Here is a 22,500-nt window from a genome sequence, read left to right on the forward strand (position 1 = left end):
CTGGGTAATAACATTTCCACTATTATGGCATACCATTTTCAAAAGTAGGCAACCCAGAGTATAAGAAATGGTGCATTGCAAGATGTTTGGTCTAACCACTTTATCAGAAATGAAGGGCCCACATAGGGGTTATAGCTTTATTTGTGCTTTTTCACGCACATGAACTCCATTTTCACAGGACATTTCATATTCCTGATATGAGTTATTGCAACAAAGCCTCACTATTTGTATTTAACATTGTCTCCTGAATGTAACAGTACCCCCATGTACTAGATTCTCTGTTTTGGGGGGGAAGTCATGGGGACAAAAATATTAGATGTCCTTTTCAAAGTTGGCAATTTAACAAAGTGATTTTCTGGGTCTATCTCGCCTTTGAGAGAGCATGGCAGCCTGGGTAATAACATTTCCACTATTATGGCATACCATTTTCAAAAGAAGGCAACCCAGAGTATAACAAATGGCATAATTTGAGATGTTTGGTCTAGCCATTTTAACAGAAATGCTGGGCCCATGTAGCGATTTCTACTTTGATTTTTGTCTTTTTAATCAGATAAATAGCATTTTCACTGGAAATGTCATAATACAGATATTAGTTAGTGCACTAGAGACTTGGTATTTTGATTTAACACTGTCTTCTGAATATAACGGTACCCCCACGTACTATTATTTCAGATTTTACTGATAAGTCACAGGGCGAAATATATTAGATGCCCTTTCAGCTTGTAAGTTTGCCAATATTATTTTCTGGGCCTCATAATCCTGATATTAGTTAGTGCACTAGAGACTTAGTATTTTGATTTAACACTGTCTTTTGAATATAACAGTACCTACATGTACCATGTTTCCAGGTTTTTATTATATCACATGAATAGAACAGTACCCCACATACACTTTGATCTGAAGGCAGAGAGAGGCAGATAGATCTTTGATATCACATAGAGAGTCACTGTGTGAAAAGTTTGAGAAGTAAAAAAAACGAAAAAAAAAAACTCTTTTTTGTAACCCTTTCAGTGCTAATCACAGCATTAACCCTGTGATCAGTTTTTTATTGGGAAGTCACATTTCAAGTACTACAAATGTAGTATTTTGAGTTGTTTGGTGTAGCCACTTTAGAATGGCTAGCGTAAACAGGGACAGGCCAAGGTCAGGGGAATCCAGAATTCAGAGTAGTCGGTAAAACAAGCCAATGGGTCGGTACAGGCAGCTAACAAAGCGTAGTCAGGACAAGCCGAGGTCAGAAATCCAGGTAAATCAAGCAAACAAACTGCCAAAGTCCCATACAGAGTGATTCAGAAATTCAGCTCTGTATGGTAGACTTTGAAACAGTCTGTTATGCAGAGGGCGGGTAGAGATGGGCAGGTTGGACAATAAAAACTGGAGTCCTTTCGGACTCCTTTCTTGTAGCAAACACGGCACTTTTTTGGGGGAGCTTTTTTACTAGGGGTGGATGGGATTCGGGAAGGGAAGTGTTTGCCACAAAGTCTTTGGAGATCTCCTGATTCCAAAGTGGGATTGGGGGGCTGGGTAAATAACATACGGGACAAAATGCTTAATGTGAATTCGAGGAAAGGGCAGGGCCTACCTATGACCTCTTTTGTATAGAGGACATAGGCATTGAAAATTGCAATCTGGCTCACGTAGATTGCAATTTTCTTGTACTAGGTCCTAGTTTTTCGGTTCACCAGATAGGGCTGTATGCATTGGTCAGCCAAGTCTACTCCCCCCATAAACTTGCTGTAGTCTACAATGCACTTCGGCTTTTCCAGATGCTCTGTGCTACCTCTCACAGACACTGGCACTGTACTTTCGTCATGCATCGTAGACAGCATGTATACATCTTTCCTATCTCTGAAGCGAAGAGCAAGCAACTCATCCTGGCGGAGAGCTGAAGAGGAACCTCTACTGCTTCTGCCACTTGCCAGGGCTTGGGGGAAACCCCTGCGATTCTTCCTCACTGTGCCACAGGCTAGGGTTTCAAAACAATATAAATTTTTAAATAATTCTATACTGGTATAATAATTGTCAACCCATAGCCTATATCCCTTATTCAACAAGGGAAGGATTAGATCCCAAACAATCTTGCCACTTGTACCCACAGAATCAGGGCATCCTGGTGGGTCAAGATGGCTATCCTTCCCCTGGTAAATGCGAAACGCCCATGTGTAACCAGTACAGGATTCACATAATTTATAAAATTTAACGCCATATCGGGACCGCTTCGATGGAATATATTGCTTAAATAGCAGTCGACCTTTAAATTTCATAAGGGACTCGTCAATTGAAATATCTTTATCGGGGACATAATTTTCAGAAAATTTGTCTGACAGGAGTTGAATAAAGGGCTGAATTTTATATAGCCTGTCAAACAGTGGGTCGTTTGTAGGGGGACACAGCGAGTTATCATTAAAATGAAGGAATCGCAGCAGTTGCAGGTAGCGATCCCTCAACATAACCTCAGGGAAAAGAGGTGTAGCCAGGATACGTTGCTTGCTCCAGTAGGACCTGATACTGGGCTTTTTTACAATACCCATCATTAGGGTTAAAGCCCAAAACCGCTTCATCTCTGCGACATCCGTGGGTCTCCACATATTCCTGCGACCATGATGGGACCCCGGATGTGCAGAGAGATACTGCATAGCAAACAAATTTGTTTGCTGAGCCATGAGCTCAAATATATCGTCTGACATAAAGAGCTCAAAAAAACGAATTGGCTCGCAGTCGTCCACTGTTACAGTGATGCCAGGTGTAACAGTGAACGGCGGTATTTCTGGGGCCATCATATTTGGAGGCACCCAGTCTCTGCCTGGCATTGGGCTTGCTGAGCGTCCTCTTGTGAGTGGTGGTGGGGCACCATCACTTGAGGTCTCACTCAGAGGCTCAATGTCAGAGGCAGTGATAGTGTCACTGTCTTGCAGAGTGTCACTATCACTGCCTGCCAGAATGGCATACGCCTCCTCGGCTGAGTAGCGACGTGCCATTCTAGGGGGACAAATTAATTAATTTATATACTAAAGTGGGTAATTAATTATCTACCTGCCTAACACCTACTACCCGCCCTCAAAAAATAATATAAATGTACTGATCACAGTATAGGCAGCTGCAATCAGTACACTGAAAGGGTTATTTTCAGATCTATAAAAATAACCCCCCAAAAAAGTCAGTCTGATCAGAGAGCCCTCTGATCACAGTGATCACTGATACAGTACTGTACAGCAGATATACTGTACAGTATAGTGATCACGGCAGCGGGGAAAGGGTAATGGAGATTTGGGTTGCTGCGACTGACACAAAGGGTAAAAAAAAATTAGAAATAATTTTTTTGACCCAAAAAAGTTTTAAAAACTGTGAAAGGGTTATTTTTTGATTTGTAAAAATAACCCTAAAAAAGGTCAGTCTGATCAGAGAGCCCTCTGATCACAGTGATCACTGATACAGTACTGTACAGCAGATATACTGTACAGTATAGTGATCACGGCAGCGGGGAAAGGGTAATGGAGATTTGGGTTGCTGCGACTGACACAAAGGATCAAAAAAAATTAGAAATATTTTTTTTTTAATCCAAAAAAATAATAATAAATAAATACCCTAATCAGGTTGATCACAGTAATATGCTGTGATCAGCACTGAAAGGGTTAAATAAAATATACATTTTAAAACTTTAAAAAAAAATTTAAACTTTCTTTTTCCACAGGAGCTGCAAAAACCACGATCTCTCTGCCTCTCTCTCTCAGATCGAAGTGAGGTGAGGAGAGGGGCAGAGACAATGTGTCAGCCAGTGATCTGAGATCATTGGCTGACACATACTAACAGTGATCACAGTGACTGGCTGTCACTGTGATCACCTCCTACAGATCGCGGTAATTGGCCACAGGGGGAGTGCCTGGGAGGTACAGGCATGCCCCCACCGCGATCTGTAGGGGGCTAATGGCTGCAGTTACATGTGTCAGCCAATAGGCTGACACATAGTAACACTGATCGCACTGACAGGCTATGGCAGCCTGTCAGTGTGATCTGATTGCAGCCTGACAGTGCAGATCGCGGTCACTGACCCCAGGGGGGCTGCCTGGGGGGCCAGGCATGTCCCCCGACCGCGATCTGCTGCAGGAGAATGCGGCCGGCTCCATGTGTCAGCCGATTTCAAATCGGCTGACACATGGTAAATACCGATCGCAGTGACAGCCTGTCACTGCGATCAGAAGCTGCAGACCGCGGTCCCCAGGCACAGGGGGGCTGTCTGGGGGGGCCAGGCATGTCCCCCGACCGCGATCTGCAGCGGCCATGTGCCGCCGGCCACGTGGGGGGTAAGACCGCACAGGACGTACTATGCCGTCCTGCGGCGTTTAGAGCCGCCCAAATAAGGACGGCATAGTACGTCCTGCGGTCTTAAGGGGTTAAAGAAACTGAAACCATTCCTCACACTCACATTGTGTTCCTAACTCCGCCTCCCATGACACCATATGTTTCAGTTTTTAACTTTAGGTTTTGCGTTGTAAAGCGAGTAACACATGAATATTGTACCCCTTCTGTATTGATCATATAAAAAAAACTTTTTCCAGTGCTGATATTTCTAATGATTTGTAATTTTTTTTTTTTTTTGTCAGTTTCTGATACTGTATATATATATATATATATATATATATATATATATATATATATATATATATATATAATTCTTTTAACTTATTGATAATCAACATATGTTCAGATTTGGTCCACTTTATTTATTCTTTAAAATAAATATTTTTTATATTTTCTCGACAATACAAAACCGTATTAAACTATCAATGTTGTATGCGACCCATGTACATTGTTATAAATATTAACATCCAATTATTATTATATCACAACATACCCCTACTAAATAAGTACACATTTTCTGATCATTTACAAAACATACACTGCCTAGATCAAGTCCTTGATGTTCTTGGCGTAGCTTTTTATACACACCTCAACAGCTAGTTTGCCGTATATACGTGCTTAGTCAATTTTAATCATTTAATTTTTTTCCACTATACTTAGTTTACTTACTATCAGAATACATATGTCATGTTAACCCTTCCATACCCTAATTGGTCACTAGGACCACCAAGTTTGTTAAGCTTTTTAGCTTTTCGGTTTGGTCTATCCTCAGTCTAAACAACATAGACACATTGCATACTACACACTAATAACTTTATGATAAGACTTATTTTGGTCTTCAAACCATTCTAGAAGATACATTTATATCTACTATACAAATCTATGTTAGACCAACTGTTAGACTAACTGAAATATAAATATGACCATCTCCGTTCCCGTAATAAATTACTCACTATGACGTCACCGTCAATATTCCGGTAGACCAATCAGACCGAAGGGCGCGATATTTAAACTAAAAAGCCCGGGACCAGGGTTCCCCCTTGAAGAGCCGCTGGCCGGCAAAATGCGCGTCAGGGCTCAGTCAAAACCCCTACCCTGCTGACAGACACTGCCGATCTATATGGATATTATTTGATCATCCTTGGCTCTGCTCTACTTGATATTGTTAACCTGTGCACAAGGTACTTTATGCTCCTTCTGCCATCCACCTATCTATCCTAATATTGCTCTATCTATGTTCTCATAGTTTATTCACTTTTGCTAATTTATGTACTGCTACTAGAGGGATACAGTCCCGTGTTTTAGATGTTCAATGTTCTAGACATTTAGGTGATAAAACCCCTCCCTCGCCTTTCCCCTCCACCGTCTGTGAGGTTTACCTAGTACCATCCTTTTATTTGCTTTAAACGAGATATGTGGTAGCTGCACTGATTTTCGCTGCAAATTGCTACCTTGTTTCTTTGTCGTACTTCCTACTCTGGGACCTGGCTTACATGGTTACTATTTTTCGTTATCAAATATCTTCGATATGGCAAGTTAGCAGTATATATATCTCTAGTTATATTCTAGTGACTTTACAACTTAGATTCCTTTTATTTATATAGCAATTGCACATAGCGAATTCTTTACTTATTTTATGTGGGGGTTCCCCCCCCCCCCGTGTTCCTGTCTCATAGTCACTGCTATTTTAATTGAACCCAATAATTGTTATATTTTAATAATTTTGGCTTTATAAGTGGTACTACTATGGCAGATCACGTCCGCTTGTTTTTCTATTTACACTTCTGTAATGTGAACATAATATGTTGGTTTCCATTGTTTGTGCAGCTTTAGAGAACAGAGGAAGAATGTGCCCGTTCTGCTTCCAAATCTTATCGCATGATAATTACAAAGTGCGCCTGAGACCGAAAATGAAAATAACACCACGCATTGAAAGACTTCTCCAGAAAGAAGCAAAAGATTACAGACTAAACCTAAAACAAACGAAGCTCCTCAATAAATATAAACTTGCTGAGAGTGTACTGGTAAGATTACATAAAATCACAAGTTCAGTGTTGAATTCTGCCTGTACAGGTAGCCAGTTGCCCTTGTTAGTATTAGTTATTGTAGGAAATTATTGTTGTTTGTTTATTGTTATTTCTTCTTTCTTTTTAACCCCTTAAGGACCGGACTGTTTTTGCGATGTTGTACATTTGCGACCAGGCATCTTTTTACACTTTTGTGGTGTTTGTGTTTAGCTGTAATTTTCCGCTCTCTCCTTTACTGTTCCCATACAAATTATATATTGTTTTTTTCAGGACAAAAGGGGCTTTCTTTACATACCATTATTTATATAATCTCATGTAATTTAATTTTTTTAAAATGAAAAAATATGATGAAAAATTGAAAAGAATACATGTTTTTTGACTTTTATGTGAAAAATCTTTTACTCATCTACAAAAGCGAATGAAAAAAACTGCTAAATAGATTCAAGATTTTGTCCTGAGTTTAAAAATACCCAGTGTTTACATGCTTTTTGCTATTTTTTTGCATGTTATAGGGCTATAAGTACAAGTAGGATATTGCGGTTTCAAAACATACATTTTTAAAATGGATCAATAGTGACATTGTAACACTATTATCTGTCATAAATCGCTGAATAACACCCCACATGTACATATTTTTTTAAAGTAGACAACCCAGGGTATTCAATATGGGGTATGTCACGACTTTTTTAGTAGCCACTTAGTCGCAAACACTGGCCAAAGTTAGCGTTCATATTTGTTTGTGTGTGAAAAAGTAAAAAACTAAATTGAACGCTAATTGTGGCCAGTGTTTGTGACTAAGTGGTTACTAAAAAAGATTGCACATACCCCATTTGCAATACCTTGGGTTGTCTTCTTTTGCAAATGGTATGCCATCATGGGGGTAATTCTCATTCCTGGGCTACCATACGCTCTCAAAGGCAACGTAACCAACCTGGCCATTTTCAATGTAAAAATATTTGACCCATATATTTGACCCTGTAACTTTCAAAAACGCTATAAAACCTGTACATGGGGGGTACTGTTATACTCAGGAGACTTTGCTGAACACAAATATTAGTGTTTCAAAACCGGAAAATGTATCACAACAATTATATCATCAGTAAAAGTGCTGTTTGTGTGTGAAAAATGCAAACAAAGTCACTTTCACTGACAATATCATCGCTGTGATATGTTTTACTGTTTTGAATCACTAATATTTGTGTTCAGCGAAGTCTCCTGAGTAAAACAGTACCCCCCATGTACAGGTTTTAGGGTGTCTTAGAACGTTACAGGGTAAAATACAGTGATAGCAAATTAAATTCTCTGGACTTTCGGCCTGGGTTGGCAGGCAGGTCCCTTAAATAGCAATCAATAAAATAACTTAATTATGTAAAAATATTACATAAATACGCACGTAGAATTTAAATATATATGCATATTTATATATTTGAAGTCTACGTGTATATTTATATAATTATTTATGTAATTTTGTATATGGACATATGAATAGTTCGTATTCTTTTTATTTATATATACATAGATATATATACAATTTCATTCTAAGTGTATTTTGATATAAATATATATATTAATATCAAAATACAGTTAGAATAAAATTTCGTATAGATATATAATTTTTTTTCAATTTTTATTATTATTTTTACATGTTTAATTTAAATTATTTGTATTTTATAATATATATACAATATATATATATATACGTGTGTAATTTAATTAGAAGTGTATTTTTATATTAATATATGTACATATTAATATAAAAATACACTTAGTATGACATTATATATATATATATATATATATATGTGTGTGTGTGTATAATCTATAGACATATTATATAGATATAATATATGTCTATAGATCATATATATAATTATTTTTTTTATTAACTTTAACTTTATTTTTTCTTTGATTTTACAGTTGCAGGGAGACTGCCTGTCAGCACAGGCAGTCCCCCTGCAGGCAGACACATGGACACCTATTGTGACCATGTGGTCGCTCTGTTGAGCGATCACATGGCCCCAGGGGTCCTAATCCGCCATGGGGAGACTGTCTGGGCTGCAGGCAGTCTCCCCACAACGGGAGCACCGCCGATCGCCGCCGGGGGAACGATGGCGATCGGGTAAGTACATCTTAAAGTTAGGACGGTTCAGGACCGTCATCGGTCGGCAATGGAAAAATGCCGATGACGGTCCTGAACCGTCCTCCGTCCTTAAGGGGTTAAAGGACCTCTGAAGACATACAGGCCACTTCATCTCAATAAAGTGGTCTGGATGTTATGGTCCTGTCACGTTAACCATTCAGCCACGCAGAAACAGAAATGTTTACCTTGCATGGTTAAATGTACCTTCAGTTACACTAACAGCCACTGGAGATAGAGTAAAATGTGACGTTGCAGACCCCATAGGAAAGCTTTGATTTAATGTTTTCTTATAGGGAAGCTTGGATGCTTCAATGCTTGTCTATGGGGGACCTGCACATCAGGTCCCCAGCGTTCCTCTATTAGAAACAGTAGATTAGATCATCGTGGAGGAGGCCATGCCTCCCTCATGCTGTTGCAGAAGGTGGAGAGGGAGCCTCGGAGCTTGAACTAGATAAGTAAAAAGCTTTTTTAAAAATTGTTGTTGTGCCTATATAACTAGGAACAGGGACACTAAAGCATTAAAAATAAAACATTTTGTTCAGTATTTTGTTTTACTACTGTATACACAGTGTATAATGCCCAATATTTTTATATCTCTATATATTATTATTTTTGTCCCTGTCCTCTCTCTTAATCTTTTTTGTATTCATCTCCCTTCCCTCTTACCGATTGATATTTTACCATCTACTGTATTCAAAATAGTTTTACATACACAGTGAGTTGTAATTTGAATTTACGGATATGTAGCACTATTCCACCATTTCCATTCTATGAAAACTCAGACATAAGTCTGCGTCGATAGGGTTTTCCTACCAGATCAATTTTCATTAAACTGACAACCCAACAATGCAATCAATGAAAATCACTGTACGCATATGTGTAGGTTATGTTCAAGGACACTTATTACCAGAGGAAAAATGTGTGGTTTTCACATTAGCTCATCTAACATGCCCTTATTTATTATGCCCTATTGATGTCACATGGAGTAATTTTACTTCACTTACATAACTTTTTTGTCCTGGTATATAATCAGTCTTTTTCAGAATTAGAAAAAAATGTATGTATCATTGTTTTTTTAACCATATACCTTCTTCAACATCTGCCTCAATTTACTATTTTTGTATAAGTTTTTAAAATTATTTAATAATACAAAAAAAAAATTTATATTTTATATATTATCTTTTATGTATTTTTCTGATCTGTTAAGGTTTCATCTTATTAGAGACCATGCCCTCACTAAGGAATAGGCAGAAGCAGCACTGCATTGTTTTGCAAAAACTGTTTCTCTTTTTCAGTTGTCTAAATGAGTGGATCCAAAATTCACCCCCAATGGCCAATGGCCAAATCACTGATGCAGGGCTGAGCAAAATGCAGGTCAACAGATCTTGTAGAACAGCAATTGCCATTATGTGTTGCCAGCCTTTGAAATAGCAAAGAACCATGGATGTTTCAGTTTTGCAACATCTGGAGATATACTTTTTGCCACCCATGCTCTAACGTTATTATTAATGTATTTATAATGCTAGTATTTCTGCTGCACTCTTTCCGCCCCCCAACATGATAAAGATAAACTCGCCTCTCATCCAGCAACTTCAGTTTTGTTGCCATCACCATTCAACTTTCTTAGGACGCCATTTGGATAGATGATATCACACCAATCAAATGCTTCTCCATATAGAAGCAGTGAGGACCATGATATGCCAATTTGGTTTTCCCCAAGTAATATAGTAGTTCTCTATGGAGAGGCTTCTTTAAATGTTTTTTACATTTTTTTGTTAGGAAGTGCTACTCGTGGCGTTTACATTAACTGGAAAATGTAAACATTGCAGTCTCTCACAAACAGCAGTGTCTACATTTGCTAGAGTGCAGTGATCGCATCTAGGCACCAAGACCATTATATTAAAAGGACATTCCAGGGCACCAATACAACTTTAATGTTTGTCACAGCCAGGGGAGATGTGTCTAAAGGGGCATAATTCGGGGCTCGTCAAATCCCAGGTCGCCATGGTGACCAGGAAACTTGTCCTAGCGCCTGGGATTTGTAAGCTTGTTCAGCCCCTGGGGTGACCGGCTGCCTGAGAGCAGAGGCGGGCAGTTGACTCATGGAGTGCAGAGGCAGGCAGGCAGCTGACAGGGATGGGGTGGCCAGCTCATGTATTGCTGGAGAGGGAGGGAGGCGGGCGGCTGAGGGAGGTAGGGGAGCGTCCAGCTCATGGATTGCTGAGGGAGGGAAGCAGGCGGCTGATTTAGTGTGGTGAGGGAGGGACCAGTAATCTCCCTGCTCTGCTCCCTCGCGCGCCTTGTAGTGATGCCGGGAGCCGGGTTATGACTTCTCTCTGGCCCCCGAGAGGTAGATGACAGCAGCCCAACTGGACCCCAGGGAAAGCCTATACAGTCCAGCTCTCCAACGTTAGAGAGACAGGGTGGATTTAAATTAAAATAAAGTAATTCTTTGTGAGTGTGTGTGTGTCGGTCAGTGAGTGTGTGTGTGTGTTCCCTCCAATTACATGGGAAAAATGCTTTTACTCTCCTTTTGTCCCACACCGTGCTGGTGATCTTGACGATCTCAGCCAATCCCCCATGGAAAAGCATTGTGAGACTATTGCGCATGCACTGCAAAATTTAACTTCTCAATAGAGATGCATTGAATTAATGCATCCCTATAGGGAACATTAACGTGGGTGCTGCACAGTGTGAAGGAAGCACCTCTAGGAGCCATTTGAGTGACTCTCAATAGAGGTGTCACCAGGCAGCAATGTAAACACTGCCTTTGTCTGAAAAGTCAGTGTTGTACATTGAAAAGCGTTCCGGGATAGGCTATAGACTTCAAAACAACTACATTAAGCTGTAGTGTTTCTGGTGACTATAGTGTCCCTATAGTGTATTTTTGGTGTTGATTTCTCTGGCCCCTAACTTTTCTAGCTGGCTCCAAGATTCAAAGCAAATTTGTCAAGCAGTGGCATAACTCATACACCAAAATAACTTAGGTCAAAGTTGGTTTGGTGCTTAGTGTCCCTTTTTAAAGGACAACTGTCACCTAAAAACTATTTTCTTATGATCCGTTTCATCAAGTTTTAAAATAAATATATATGTATTTATTTTAATGAAGTTTCTGTAAAGAAAATGAAATGGCCACAATCCTACATTTTAAGTATATGACAGGATCCTTCAGCCACATATATACACCTTGAGTCAGACCTACAGTTACTTTCTATTGGGTTCCCTGCTTAAAGCGGTACTGTCATGCCGAACTTACCTTTCCTTAATCGCTTCCTCTTTTTTCGCTCTCTCATGATCTTTTTTTCCTATCTGCTCTAGTTTTCTTTAAAACATAAAACAAGGTAAGGACTACTTTGTCTTATGTATTTTTCCTACGCTTGACCTGCTCTGACCCACTTCCTGTAGGCCACAGGCTGCTCACTGTTTAGTAGACATACCCCTACTCGCCGCATAGCGAGTAGGGGCAATCAGGAGATTTCAATCTCCCTTATGCTAATATTGGTTTCATATTGACCCCCCATAGAGTGAGGAAGGACGTGGTGGGGAGCACTGCTCCCTGCCGCTTCTATTTTTATATATTAAAAGTAGGGAGTTGCGCCCCTGTAGCTCCCTCCTTGTAATAAACTTAACAAACTAACACCAGCATTCGGTGTTGGTTTGTTCATCTGACATTTCTATTCATTCATTCGTCTTTTTGACGAATGAATAGGCAAAATTCCCATCCGACTTTTGGATAATATCGAATGCCCCAGTATTTAACTGGGCATGTGCGGGAATTTCACAGCGCTATCTAGTATGGGCAGATGAAATGTCCCACAGGGCCTTCAATTGCTTAAAAAGAGAGCTGTGGTGGTGATGGTGCTTGGAGTGTTCCTTTACATTAATTTGATGAATTGTGTAACGCTGGATGTTGTTTTCTATGGGAACGGCCTAATACACACGCCGCACAATAGGTCCCCTCCCACCAGCTGTTGTCAGAGTAGGTGGAGACGGATCCAGCGCCAAGGGACCTCGGCACTAGAGTCGGGTGAGTAAAAGAAACTGCTTTCAGTGCAAGGAGGTGGGGCAGAGGAGCATAATAGTGTTAGGAATACAAAGGTGTAATCCAACACTTCAGTGTTCCTTTATAGTGTAAAATTATGGTAGACATACAATTCAAATTGGTGTAAGCATTGGGTAACGGATGTGATTGGTATAGTGTTGATGTGGGAGTTAGCATAGGGTTAGCATTAAGTACCAAAAATAAATTTAGATTCTAGACATATTCGGATTTAACAATCAGGACTAATATACAAATCTATTTTGAGTTATTTTTATTTAGTTACTCTTGATGTGTAAAAATTACAAGCACAAGTGTGGGGGGAAAACAATATTCTCTGCCCCTATTTTTAACATTTTGTTCACATGTAATGTTAGGTATGCTTATAGTATATTAAATGAAAGTTATTTCTGTCCCTAAAAAACTATTTATAATATGTATGTATATTGACAGAACAATTCTAAAGCTCAAATTCAAGGTTTTGTTTTGGTTCAGAACTTGGACAATTGTTTCTTAAGTGGTTAACCCCTTGAGAACCGATGACGGTTCAGGACCTTCATCGGTAACATACCGTTGAGGACCGGTGACAGTCCTGAACCGTTATAACAGAAAACGGGCAGCAGGAGCGATCGGAGATCGCTTCCGCTGAAATCCCGTTGTTACTATATGCCCGGCATCCCAGGCAGATAGTAACAGCCAATTGCGGTGTGTGAGCAATCTGCGATCGCTCACAATTGGCTGATGTCAAAGTGGGTGTTACAAGCACTCACGTTGACCCTGATCTCTGCCCTACTCTCCTCTGTAGTGTTTTGTGAGGTGAGAGAGACAGAGATCAGAGCTGATAGTTTGTTGCCAGTGTGAAAGAGTTGCTAGAAGTTCCAAAACCTGTTGAAGAAAAAAAAAATTATAATTTTTAACCCCTTCCCTGCCAAGTCCTGTTACAGCAGTGCATTTGTACTGTCTGTAATTTTTTTTTTGCCCTTAATGTTTTGTTTTGTTTTTTGTCAAAAAGCTGTTTTACTGTGTTTGTTGAAATATAAAGGGAGATTAGGGTTCAAACAGTACATTCCCTCAAAGCGCGCTAGGTATGGTGTCAAATTTTACAAGTTGTGCGAGAGCGAAAGTGGCTATACGTTTGCCTTTCGCATATATGAGGGGAAAGATGGTCAACTGGACCCTCCTGGCTTTTCTCACTCTCTGAGGACAAGTGGGAAAATAGTTTGGGACCTACTGATCCCCTTGTTCTCTGAAATTATTTTAGCACAATGGTTAGGGAAAGGGTGTTTTAAAACACCCCATATACAATACCTGGGAATGTCTACTTGATAAAAATATATACTTTCATGGTGGTAACACTAACTGGGGGATGCAAAAATACACCAAACTAAAGATAGGCCAAGCATCTCTATCGTGGCCTTTTAGCCCCCAAACAACCCAGCAAACCTATGCATGGGTGGTTTCACTGTACTCAGGAGATGTTGCTGAACACATATGTATCACTGCCAAGCACTACCCAAATAACAGGATCTGTTAATTCATGCCTAAAGTACAAGGCGTGTGAAAAAAAGACAAAAAATTACTACAAAAAGTTTGACAAAGGCTGGTGGTATAATCCAGGGCATGAAAAGTGTTAAAATACCACCATTTAAAATACCCTGGGTTGCCTACTTTTCAAAAATATATGGTTTGATGGGGGTAAAATACATAGGCCCAAATGGGACAGGGGCGCAGGTTTACTACATGTCAAAATTCCAAGTTGGAAAATGGATATATGCACACCTGCCAAATGTGGCCTTTTAGCCCCCAAACAACCCGACAAGCCTATGCATGAGTGGTATTACTGTACTCAGGAGATATTGCTGAAGACATATTGGGGTGTTGTTTTGCAGTGACATATAAAAGAATCTGTTAATTCATGCCTAAAGTACAATGTGTATGGGGAAAAAAAACACAAAAAATTACTACCCAAAAGTTTGACCAGCTGAAAAGTGTTAAAATACCAGCAGTTAAAATACCCTGGGTTGTCTGCTTTTAAAAAAATATATAGTTTGATGGTGGTAAAATACATTGGCTGGCTTAAAAAATGTACCAAATAGGACATGGGTGCAGATTGACTACATGTCAAAATTCCAAGTTGGAAAACGGATATGCGCACCTGCCAAATGTGGCCTTTTAGCCCCCTAACAACCCGACAAGCCTATGCATGGGTGGTATCACTGTACTCGGGAGATGTTGCTGAACACATATTAGTGTGTTTTTTGGTAACAACACATTACATGATCTGTGAATTTATACCTGAATTGCAATGTATGTGAAAAAAAAAAAGTAAACTACCTATGCGAAGTTTGGCAAAGATTGGTGTTAAAATGGCTACCGTACATAGTAAGTGTCAAAATATCCCTAGATGTATACCCTGGGTTGTCTACTTAAAAAAAAAAAAAAAAAGGTATATGTGGGGTGTTTTTCAAAAATGTATATTTTGAAACAGCAATGTCCTACTTGTACATATAGCCCTATAACTTGCAAAAAGCATGTAAACATTGGGTGTTTTTAAACTCAGGACAAAATGTTTAATATATTTAGCAGTTTTTTTCATTAGCTTTTGTAGATGAGTAAAATATTTTTCAAGTAAAAGTCCAAAAACATTTTTTTAAATTTTTCACCATATTTTATTATTTTTAAAAGATTTAATTATATGACATGATAGAAATAATGGTATGTAAAGAAAGCCCTTTTTTGTCCCGAAAACCCCCAATATATAATTTGTATGGGAACAGTAAATGAGAGAGAGGAAAATTACAGCTAAACACAAACACCACAAAAGTGTTAAAACTGCTCTGGTCCTTAACGTACAACATGGCCAAAACAGGCCGGTCCATAAGGGGTTAATCACAAGTATGTTTAGACTTGTTTGTTATGAAATTTAGACCAATTAATCTTCTGTGGCACAGTATTTGTTATAATGCATGTCACTTGTAAAAAGTTGTTGCACATAATTAACAATATATGTTGGCAGTGCATCTCTCACTTGCAGAACACCTGAATTAATTATGAAACAAGAGTATATTGGCAGTAACTGGCCTTCACTCTGAGTAGGAATTGAACTTCCCTTATATTGATATTCTGGGATGTCACTGCATGAATGTGATATAAAGGACTGTTTTTTTCTAAACCATAAATCAGAACAACTTGAACACTGAATTGATTTGTCTGTATCTCTTTCATGAACCATGGCTGCGTTTACATCGGTAAGACAGATTTATTGTGAATGAGTGCAGTGCGAGTTTATAAATATTTGGAAGCATTCAATAATCTATGCATTATTGTAATTAGTATCAATTTATATCTGCCTAAATAGTATCCAGGCTACCTAGGAGTAAGTTATTCTAGATCCTGTAGAAATGATTTAGTGTATGAATAAATTTCATAATTGTCCATAAAAATTAAATTTTCTTCTTATAAATAATCATGTTTTCACTGATCTTTTCTTGTGTTATATATTTCATTACAATTTAATTTGTTTTTAGGTAATGTTTTTTTCATCTAATGCATTCCTTGCTACAAATGGGAATATTTTTTATATTTTGTACCCAAATTAAGTTGGCAACCATGTATCATTTAAATGTTTTTTGTAGTATAGTTATAGTGTATATTAGTATATGTATTTGTATGAAACTTGTCTTGAATTTGCTCATTCATTCACTATAATATTTTGGTACTTTATAAATAATAATGTACACTTGTCTGACATGCTAATTGACATCATTTTGTTAAGTCATGTATTTATTCATATATATATTTATTTCAGGTAGTTACATGCAACACATGCAAAAAAAATTCTAAATTTCCTGGGGAGAGTCGAAGTAGTCTTGCTTACAGTCCTGGCACTCCCAAGATTAAGCGTGGTTCTGCAACTTTGGATCTGAGAACCCCAAGTTCCGTTAGAAAGGCAAACTTATCTTACAGTGAAGAGAAGCTCAGCTCTACAGGCAAGAGTCCTGTAACAACTCCCAGGTAAATCAAATCAGATTCTATAAACTTTTTTAATCCTGGTAAAAATTTTACAATTCTGTAAGTTATGTAGATTATGTGTTGCTCTTAGATCTTTCCTTAACCCTGAGGGAGGCAAATGAGGAATAAAGGAGCAGAAAAGGTCCAGTAAATGCACCAAGACCACTTAATCTCATTCAAGTTGTCTGGGCTGTCTTTCTCTGCAACAGAGGAAAACTCATGTAAGGGAACGTGATGTGACTAAATGCACCTTAATGGTTTCCTATGGGAAACATTTGATTGGATGCATGCGTGGAGCTTGTGCACCTTGTCCCCAATGCTCTTCTGTGAGCATTGGATTGGAAGTTCTTTGTGAAAGCAACACCTTGCAGGACAAGGCAGTAGCACTGGAGGAAAAGTAATTTTAAATGAAGATATGGGGGGGTGGGCGTGGCTAAATCTAATTCAGGACCAGGGTAGTATAGAGTTTGAAACACGTGTGTATTCCTAATGCTATAGTGTTGCTAGTGAAAAGTAGTGTCACTGACGGATTCTCGAGATCTCCTAACCCGCAAGATAAGTAAATTTTGTTGTTGTTTTTTTATTCTGCAATCAAAATTCCTGGGATAGCCATTTATTCCTTCTTAAAGGGACACAACACACACTTACAGCACAAATCCAGAGTGGAGCTAAACTGAAGAGGCAGATAATTGCACAGAGCACCCACCTTGCAAAGACTACTCATTGAGCTGCATTGGGAAGTCTGTGATTAGACAACTACAAAAAGTCTGGGCTGGGGAAGAACAGGGGCTTGCAAAAGCTGCAGATGAGTACTGCATCTTTTGCAAGCTTTTTTGCATACTCCCAATGGGGGGGGGGAAAGGCATAATTAAATGCATGCATGTTTTCATTTGGGGTATATCTAGTAAATTCTAAAAACATATTTAAAAAATCTTCCATTGCGGTGTTCTTATAACGCGTGTCCAAGTCTATCTTGAAATAAAAGGAAGAGCACTGACGTGGCAACAGTAGGCATCATATGTAAATTCTATAGGAGCTGCTCAGGAGTATAACAAAGCTATTCGAATTGCTAGTGAAATCAAAGCACCGATTGCAAAGCTTCATAAGCACTTTTTAAAATAATTATTGGTCATTTTGAGTCACTCTATATGGAAAAGAGTAGTATGATAGTGTGTGTGCCTAAAAGGTTTTATGCTTTTTTTATTTTTTTATTTTATTATTTGCATTTGTGTACATTCTTCACCCTTTTAGTTCTAATTTCATGCGATGTAATAGAATCCATGCATGCTGTTTCTGTAGGCCCTACATGTCTTGAGATTAAAAGAAATAAAAATAATAATCTTGATCACAAACATGCAGCCCTAGTAGAACACATTTAGTACAACTGACCAATTTCCAATGCCTGTTACACTGTTGAATGACACAAGTGAATTTAAAATTTAAAGGAACACTATAGCATTAGGCAAACAAAACTGCAGGAGGACACTATAGAGTTAGGAATACAGTCAACTTTAGGTCTGACGCTTCCCACCCAGTGATGAAAGGGTTAAAAAAAACATGTTTGTTTTTTTTTAAATTCTGTTACCTGATTCCAGCACAATGGGGCAACCTAATGCGCATGTGTGGCTAGTGCCGTGCACGCATTAGGCCCTCCTATATGAACGCACCAAATCAATGCTGTACTATGGGGTCTTGAAGACACTGGATGTTCTCATGCAAGGACGTCCAGCGTTGTTTCACTCAGTTAAACTCTGTGAAAAATTAGGAAGCACCTCTGTTTTAACCCTGCAATGTAAATATTGCAGTTTCTATATTTTGCAGAAATTGCAATGTTTGACATTGCAGGGTAAAGGGTAAAAGGAAAACTGTAGTACTAAGAATACAAAGTTGTATTCCTATCACAATAGTGCCCTATAGTTTCACACCCCCTCCCCTCCCCTTTGGTACAAACATAAAGAGTTACAAACCCTTTAATAACTTTGTCAGATGGGGAGATCTAATGCGCATTAGCGGCAAGCACCACGTGTGCATTAGGCCTTCTCCATAGGAAAGCATGGCCTCATTGCTTTTCTATGGGGGTTTTCTCTGAAGCTGGACGTCCTTGTGCAAAGCGTGAGGATGTTCTGTGTAATTTTAATAGTCAAACTCCATGGAACTTTAGGAAGTGCTTCTAGTGGTGGTCTGGTTGACAGCCACTAGATGCAGGCTTTGTACTCATTACAGTTTCTCAAATATAGCAATTTTTTATTTTTTTTACATTGCAGGACTAAAGGGTGCAGGGACACTGCACCCAGACTACTTCCATGAGGTGAAGTATTCTGGGGGCTTGTAGTTTCCCTTTAAGTCATCCATGCTTCCAGTTCAGCTGCTATGGCTTATATTTGAAATTCACTTTGAACTCCCTTTCATTTAGAAAACATGTTCCGTGATTAGAAATGTAAATATATATATATAAAATCCCATGCACTCACGCTTTAATGTTCCTTATATGCCGGGTGCCAAAGCCTGGACTCCAAAGATACATAGAACGCCAAATGATAGCTGCTCACCGGTCTTGTTAAAATTCAAAAGTTTTATTTAATCATATTAAAAATCTGTGACCAACGTTTCGGTCCCCGCTCGGGACCTTCCTCAGGGTCAGACAATAAATGTTGTCCTATCATTTATTGTCTGACCCTGAGGAAGGTCCCGAGCGGGGACCGAAACGTTGGTCACAGATTTTTAATATGATTAAATAAAACTTTTGAATTTTAACAAGACCGGTGAGCAGCTATCATTTGGCGTTCTATATATATATATATATATATATATTTTATTTTTTTCATGTAAAACACTTTTAAGCTTGATGTGGCATATTTAATATGTCTGCGTTAATGTGCATGTTTGTGTTTATTTTTTTGTGTATTCAGGTTCTGTGCTTCTGCACAGTCTTCACCAGCCTCTCTACCAAAATCCGTGAAAAAAGGAAAATTCAAGTTCTCAAGATTAAAAATGATTCTAAGTCAAGAGACAAAAGAAATACCTAAAAAGGCAGATTTACAGAACTTCCTTTCATCACTTAGCTAATAAATACTATTTGTGTTTCTTTGTGGATCTTATATGTATGTACAACGGGATTTATTATATAAGAAGTATTCTAGTATTATTTTGCACAAGTATAAACAGTTATTTTTTAATCAAGTGTTAATAAATTAAATGTGGATTAATGAGTGGTTTTTTATATATATTGAATTTATTAACCTATCTAATTTGATGGCATCTGTAATGATTTAATGCTGTCTCATTTGTCTCATAGCCCTGCGCTATAATCTCACTACTCTTTGGCAGCAGCAATGGTATTCTGTCAAAAAAATAATAATTGGTGTGTGTGTGTGTATGTATGTGTGTATATATGTTTAAGGCCGAAAGGCCTGTATTTGTGGGAGGAGTTAAGCGTTCCATATAAACGCTACTCCCCCCCCTTCCTACCTGCCGTACGCACGCTGTTCACCTCTCCCCGTGACAGCCGAACTTCCGGTCCTCGCTCTTCCGGTCCTCGCTCTTCCGGCGGTCCCGACGTCCTCTCCGTTCTTCCGCTCCTCCTCCAAGGTAATCGGCAAATAGCCGCGCTCGGGCTATTTGCCGTTCGACAATCTTAATAAGGACCAGGGAGTGAGATTCGGAGTTGCCTTCTATGAGCTCAATGAATGTGCCAGGCAGAGCTAACAGGCAGAGTGCAGCGCCTGTAACTCTGCTAATGCGGACATCTGTGAGCTCTGCACTCACTCAAACATTATCACTTTGGCATATTCTTGCTTAATTGCCCAGGGGTTTATTTTGAATCTTTCATTGTCTGTTTGACTAATTAATCAATGCCTGCTATACATATAGTATGTACATACAGCTCTGCTTCCTTCGCATACGTTTGGACATAGTGCAATTGCTATGTGGGTGGGAGAACATCCCCTTTTGAATTTGCCTGACATCTCGTCCTGTTTTGGGTGTATCTACATTGGCACTTCCATGTAATAATTCTCAATGTCTGACACCGCACTGGATTATGCATTCGTAGGAATTAATTGTTATATTTCTAGTTCGGTTATTCTAAGGGTTAATCCATTTTTCATCACTAACTGGTGTAACGTTTCACTGTCTGGCAATATCATTTGTCAATCGAGTCAATTCATGCATTTACTACACTTTGTGTTTAAGTTAGACAATGAAGACTACTGCTGTATGTAATGTATTACTCTCTGTCAACCATTAGGACAGTTTACAGTAACATATGGGGCATGGATTAAAATCCCCTCCTTTCATTCATTTACTACCACTCGGTTGTTACTCCATTAATTTATAATTAACTTACAGGGGTTGTTAACATACAAATGTTGTTTACTCGCCTTGCCGCGTCAGGCCACGGCGTCACTCGACTACTTGTTTCACGTTATACTCAACGCACTATCTTGCAACCAACACTCGACTACTTGTTTTACGTTATAATCAACGCACTATCTCGCAACCAACATCCTAAACTCCTGTAACACCCTTCATTCCTTCACCATTTTCCCTCCATCTATACTACTATTTTAGGGTTGTCACCTTATAGGGGAATTGTAGTTAATGTCCTTAGTCTCTTTTGTATGCACGGGACCTTTGGTTATTATTCTATATGTAATATCACGGAATGCTCAATAAATATTCCCTACTATCTTCTACTCTTATGACCAACTGCGTTACTTTTTACATGTTCGGCATAATTTGATTCCGTTTAGAGGCCTGGATTGTAGGGTGTCCTTTCTTTTTTTTTTTTAACTACACCTTGATTTCAGGTTCATGACAGCATTCTATCTCCAATCAATTACTGGCTTGTTTTGTCTCCAGGTGTCATCATTAGACAATCACTAGTTCGCTATTGTCGCCTATTTCTATCAGGTACAATTAAGTTTCGTCCACATTTCAAACAACTGCCTCGCCAAGGCCACGTTGTTACACGATGGGGTATCGACCTATATTTTATACGCTCAAGCTCACGAACGGTCTAACTCATGAACGCTTGACACTCACAGACAACACGATTCGTATGAGACCGGCAATCAGGTTACATTTCAGCAGACTATTTGTTTTGGTATTTATTATCAATTGTGTCTGTATATTTATGCGAAACTATGTTTGTTGCAGGTACCACTTCCATGGTTTTCTTCTCACATTTGCACCTGTTACATTGCGACCTTTATTCGGTCGGTATATTTGGGATTTCAGCATTTTCCTTAGCAATTTTGCAAAGTTCTGTAACCATCAGTCTCACTGTTTAGGCTGCAACCAAACACCGGTGTGATACATTAATAACATGGTTCAAACAGGTCTTCAATGTTTTTTATTTATTGTGGTCTTACGTTCTAGGTAATTCCGTTGGTGTTTAAATCACGGTTGACTCAGACTGATCAGCTGACTGTACAATTGCCTGTCTCAATTACGGTTACGTAAGCTCGCAAATATTAATGTTATAACTAAGGTTATCTATTATTCAGCCGCTTCACCATGTGGATAACCATTCTTTCACTGTTATTGGACTGCCTGTCCTATTACTCCCAGCTTTGGCTAGGGTAGTAATTTATGTAATACCCTCGTTGGGGGACTGCTCTGTAAGTTATACTGTGCAGGCAAGACTTTCAGGTAAATGTTTTTCATACATGTAATTGAAGGTGACAATCAAATGTTACATTAGTTTCGCAATTACTATTGTTGTCACCTGCTATCAGTAGACAATTACTGGTTCGCTATTGTCGCCTGTTTCTAACAGGTATAAATGTGTTTTCGTTTACATTTCCTACAATTGTTACGCAATTGGCCTTTAGTCAATCGGTTGTCACCTGTTTCCATCAGGTTTACTTTCATTTTGTTTCCAAACAACTGCCTCTACTAGGCCACGTTGTTACACGATTGGG

The 22,500-nt window shown here is 38.9% G+C and overlaps 1 protein-coding gene across 4 annotated transcripts in view; it reads left to right on the top strand.

Annotated features, from left to right (window-relative positions):
• C4H18orf21 (chromosome 4 C18orf21 homolog) overlaps window positions 1–19,787 on the top strand; it is a 49,531-nt gene extending 29,744 nt beyond the window's left edge. For all 4 annotated transcript variants that reach the window (XM_063450576.1, XM_063450577.1, XM_063450579.1 and 1 more), the window contains 3 exons: window positions 6,187–6,383; window positions 16,374–16,579; window positions 19,486–19,787. In XM_063450576.1, coding sequence (XP_063306646.1) covers window positions 6,187–6,383; window positions 16,374–16,579; window positions 19,486–19,642 — 560 coding nt within the window. In that variant the 3' untranslated portion in view covers window positions 19,643–19,787. The remainder of the gene's footprint in view (window positions 1–6,186; window positions 6,384–16,373; window positions 16,580–19,485) is intronic.
• Window positions 19,788–22,500: the final 2,713 nt, after the last annotated feature.

Source organism: Pelobates fuscus, chromosome 4 (genome assembly GCF_036172605.1).
Source record: "Pelobates fuscus isolate aPelFus1 chromosome 4, aPelFus1.pri, whole genome shotgun sequence".
In the NCBI taxonomy this organism is placed as follows: domain Eukaryota; kingdom Metazoa; phylum Chordata; class Amphibia; order Anura; family Pelobatidae; genus Pelobates; species Pelobates fuscus.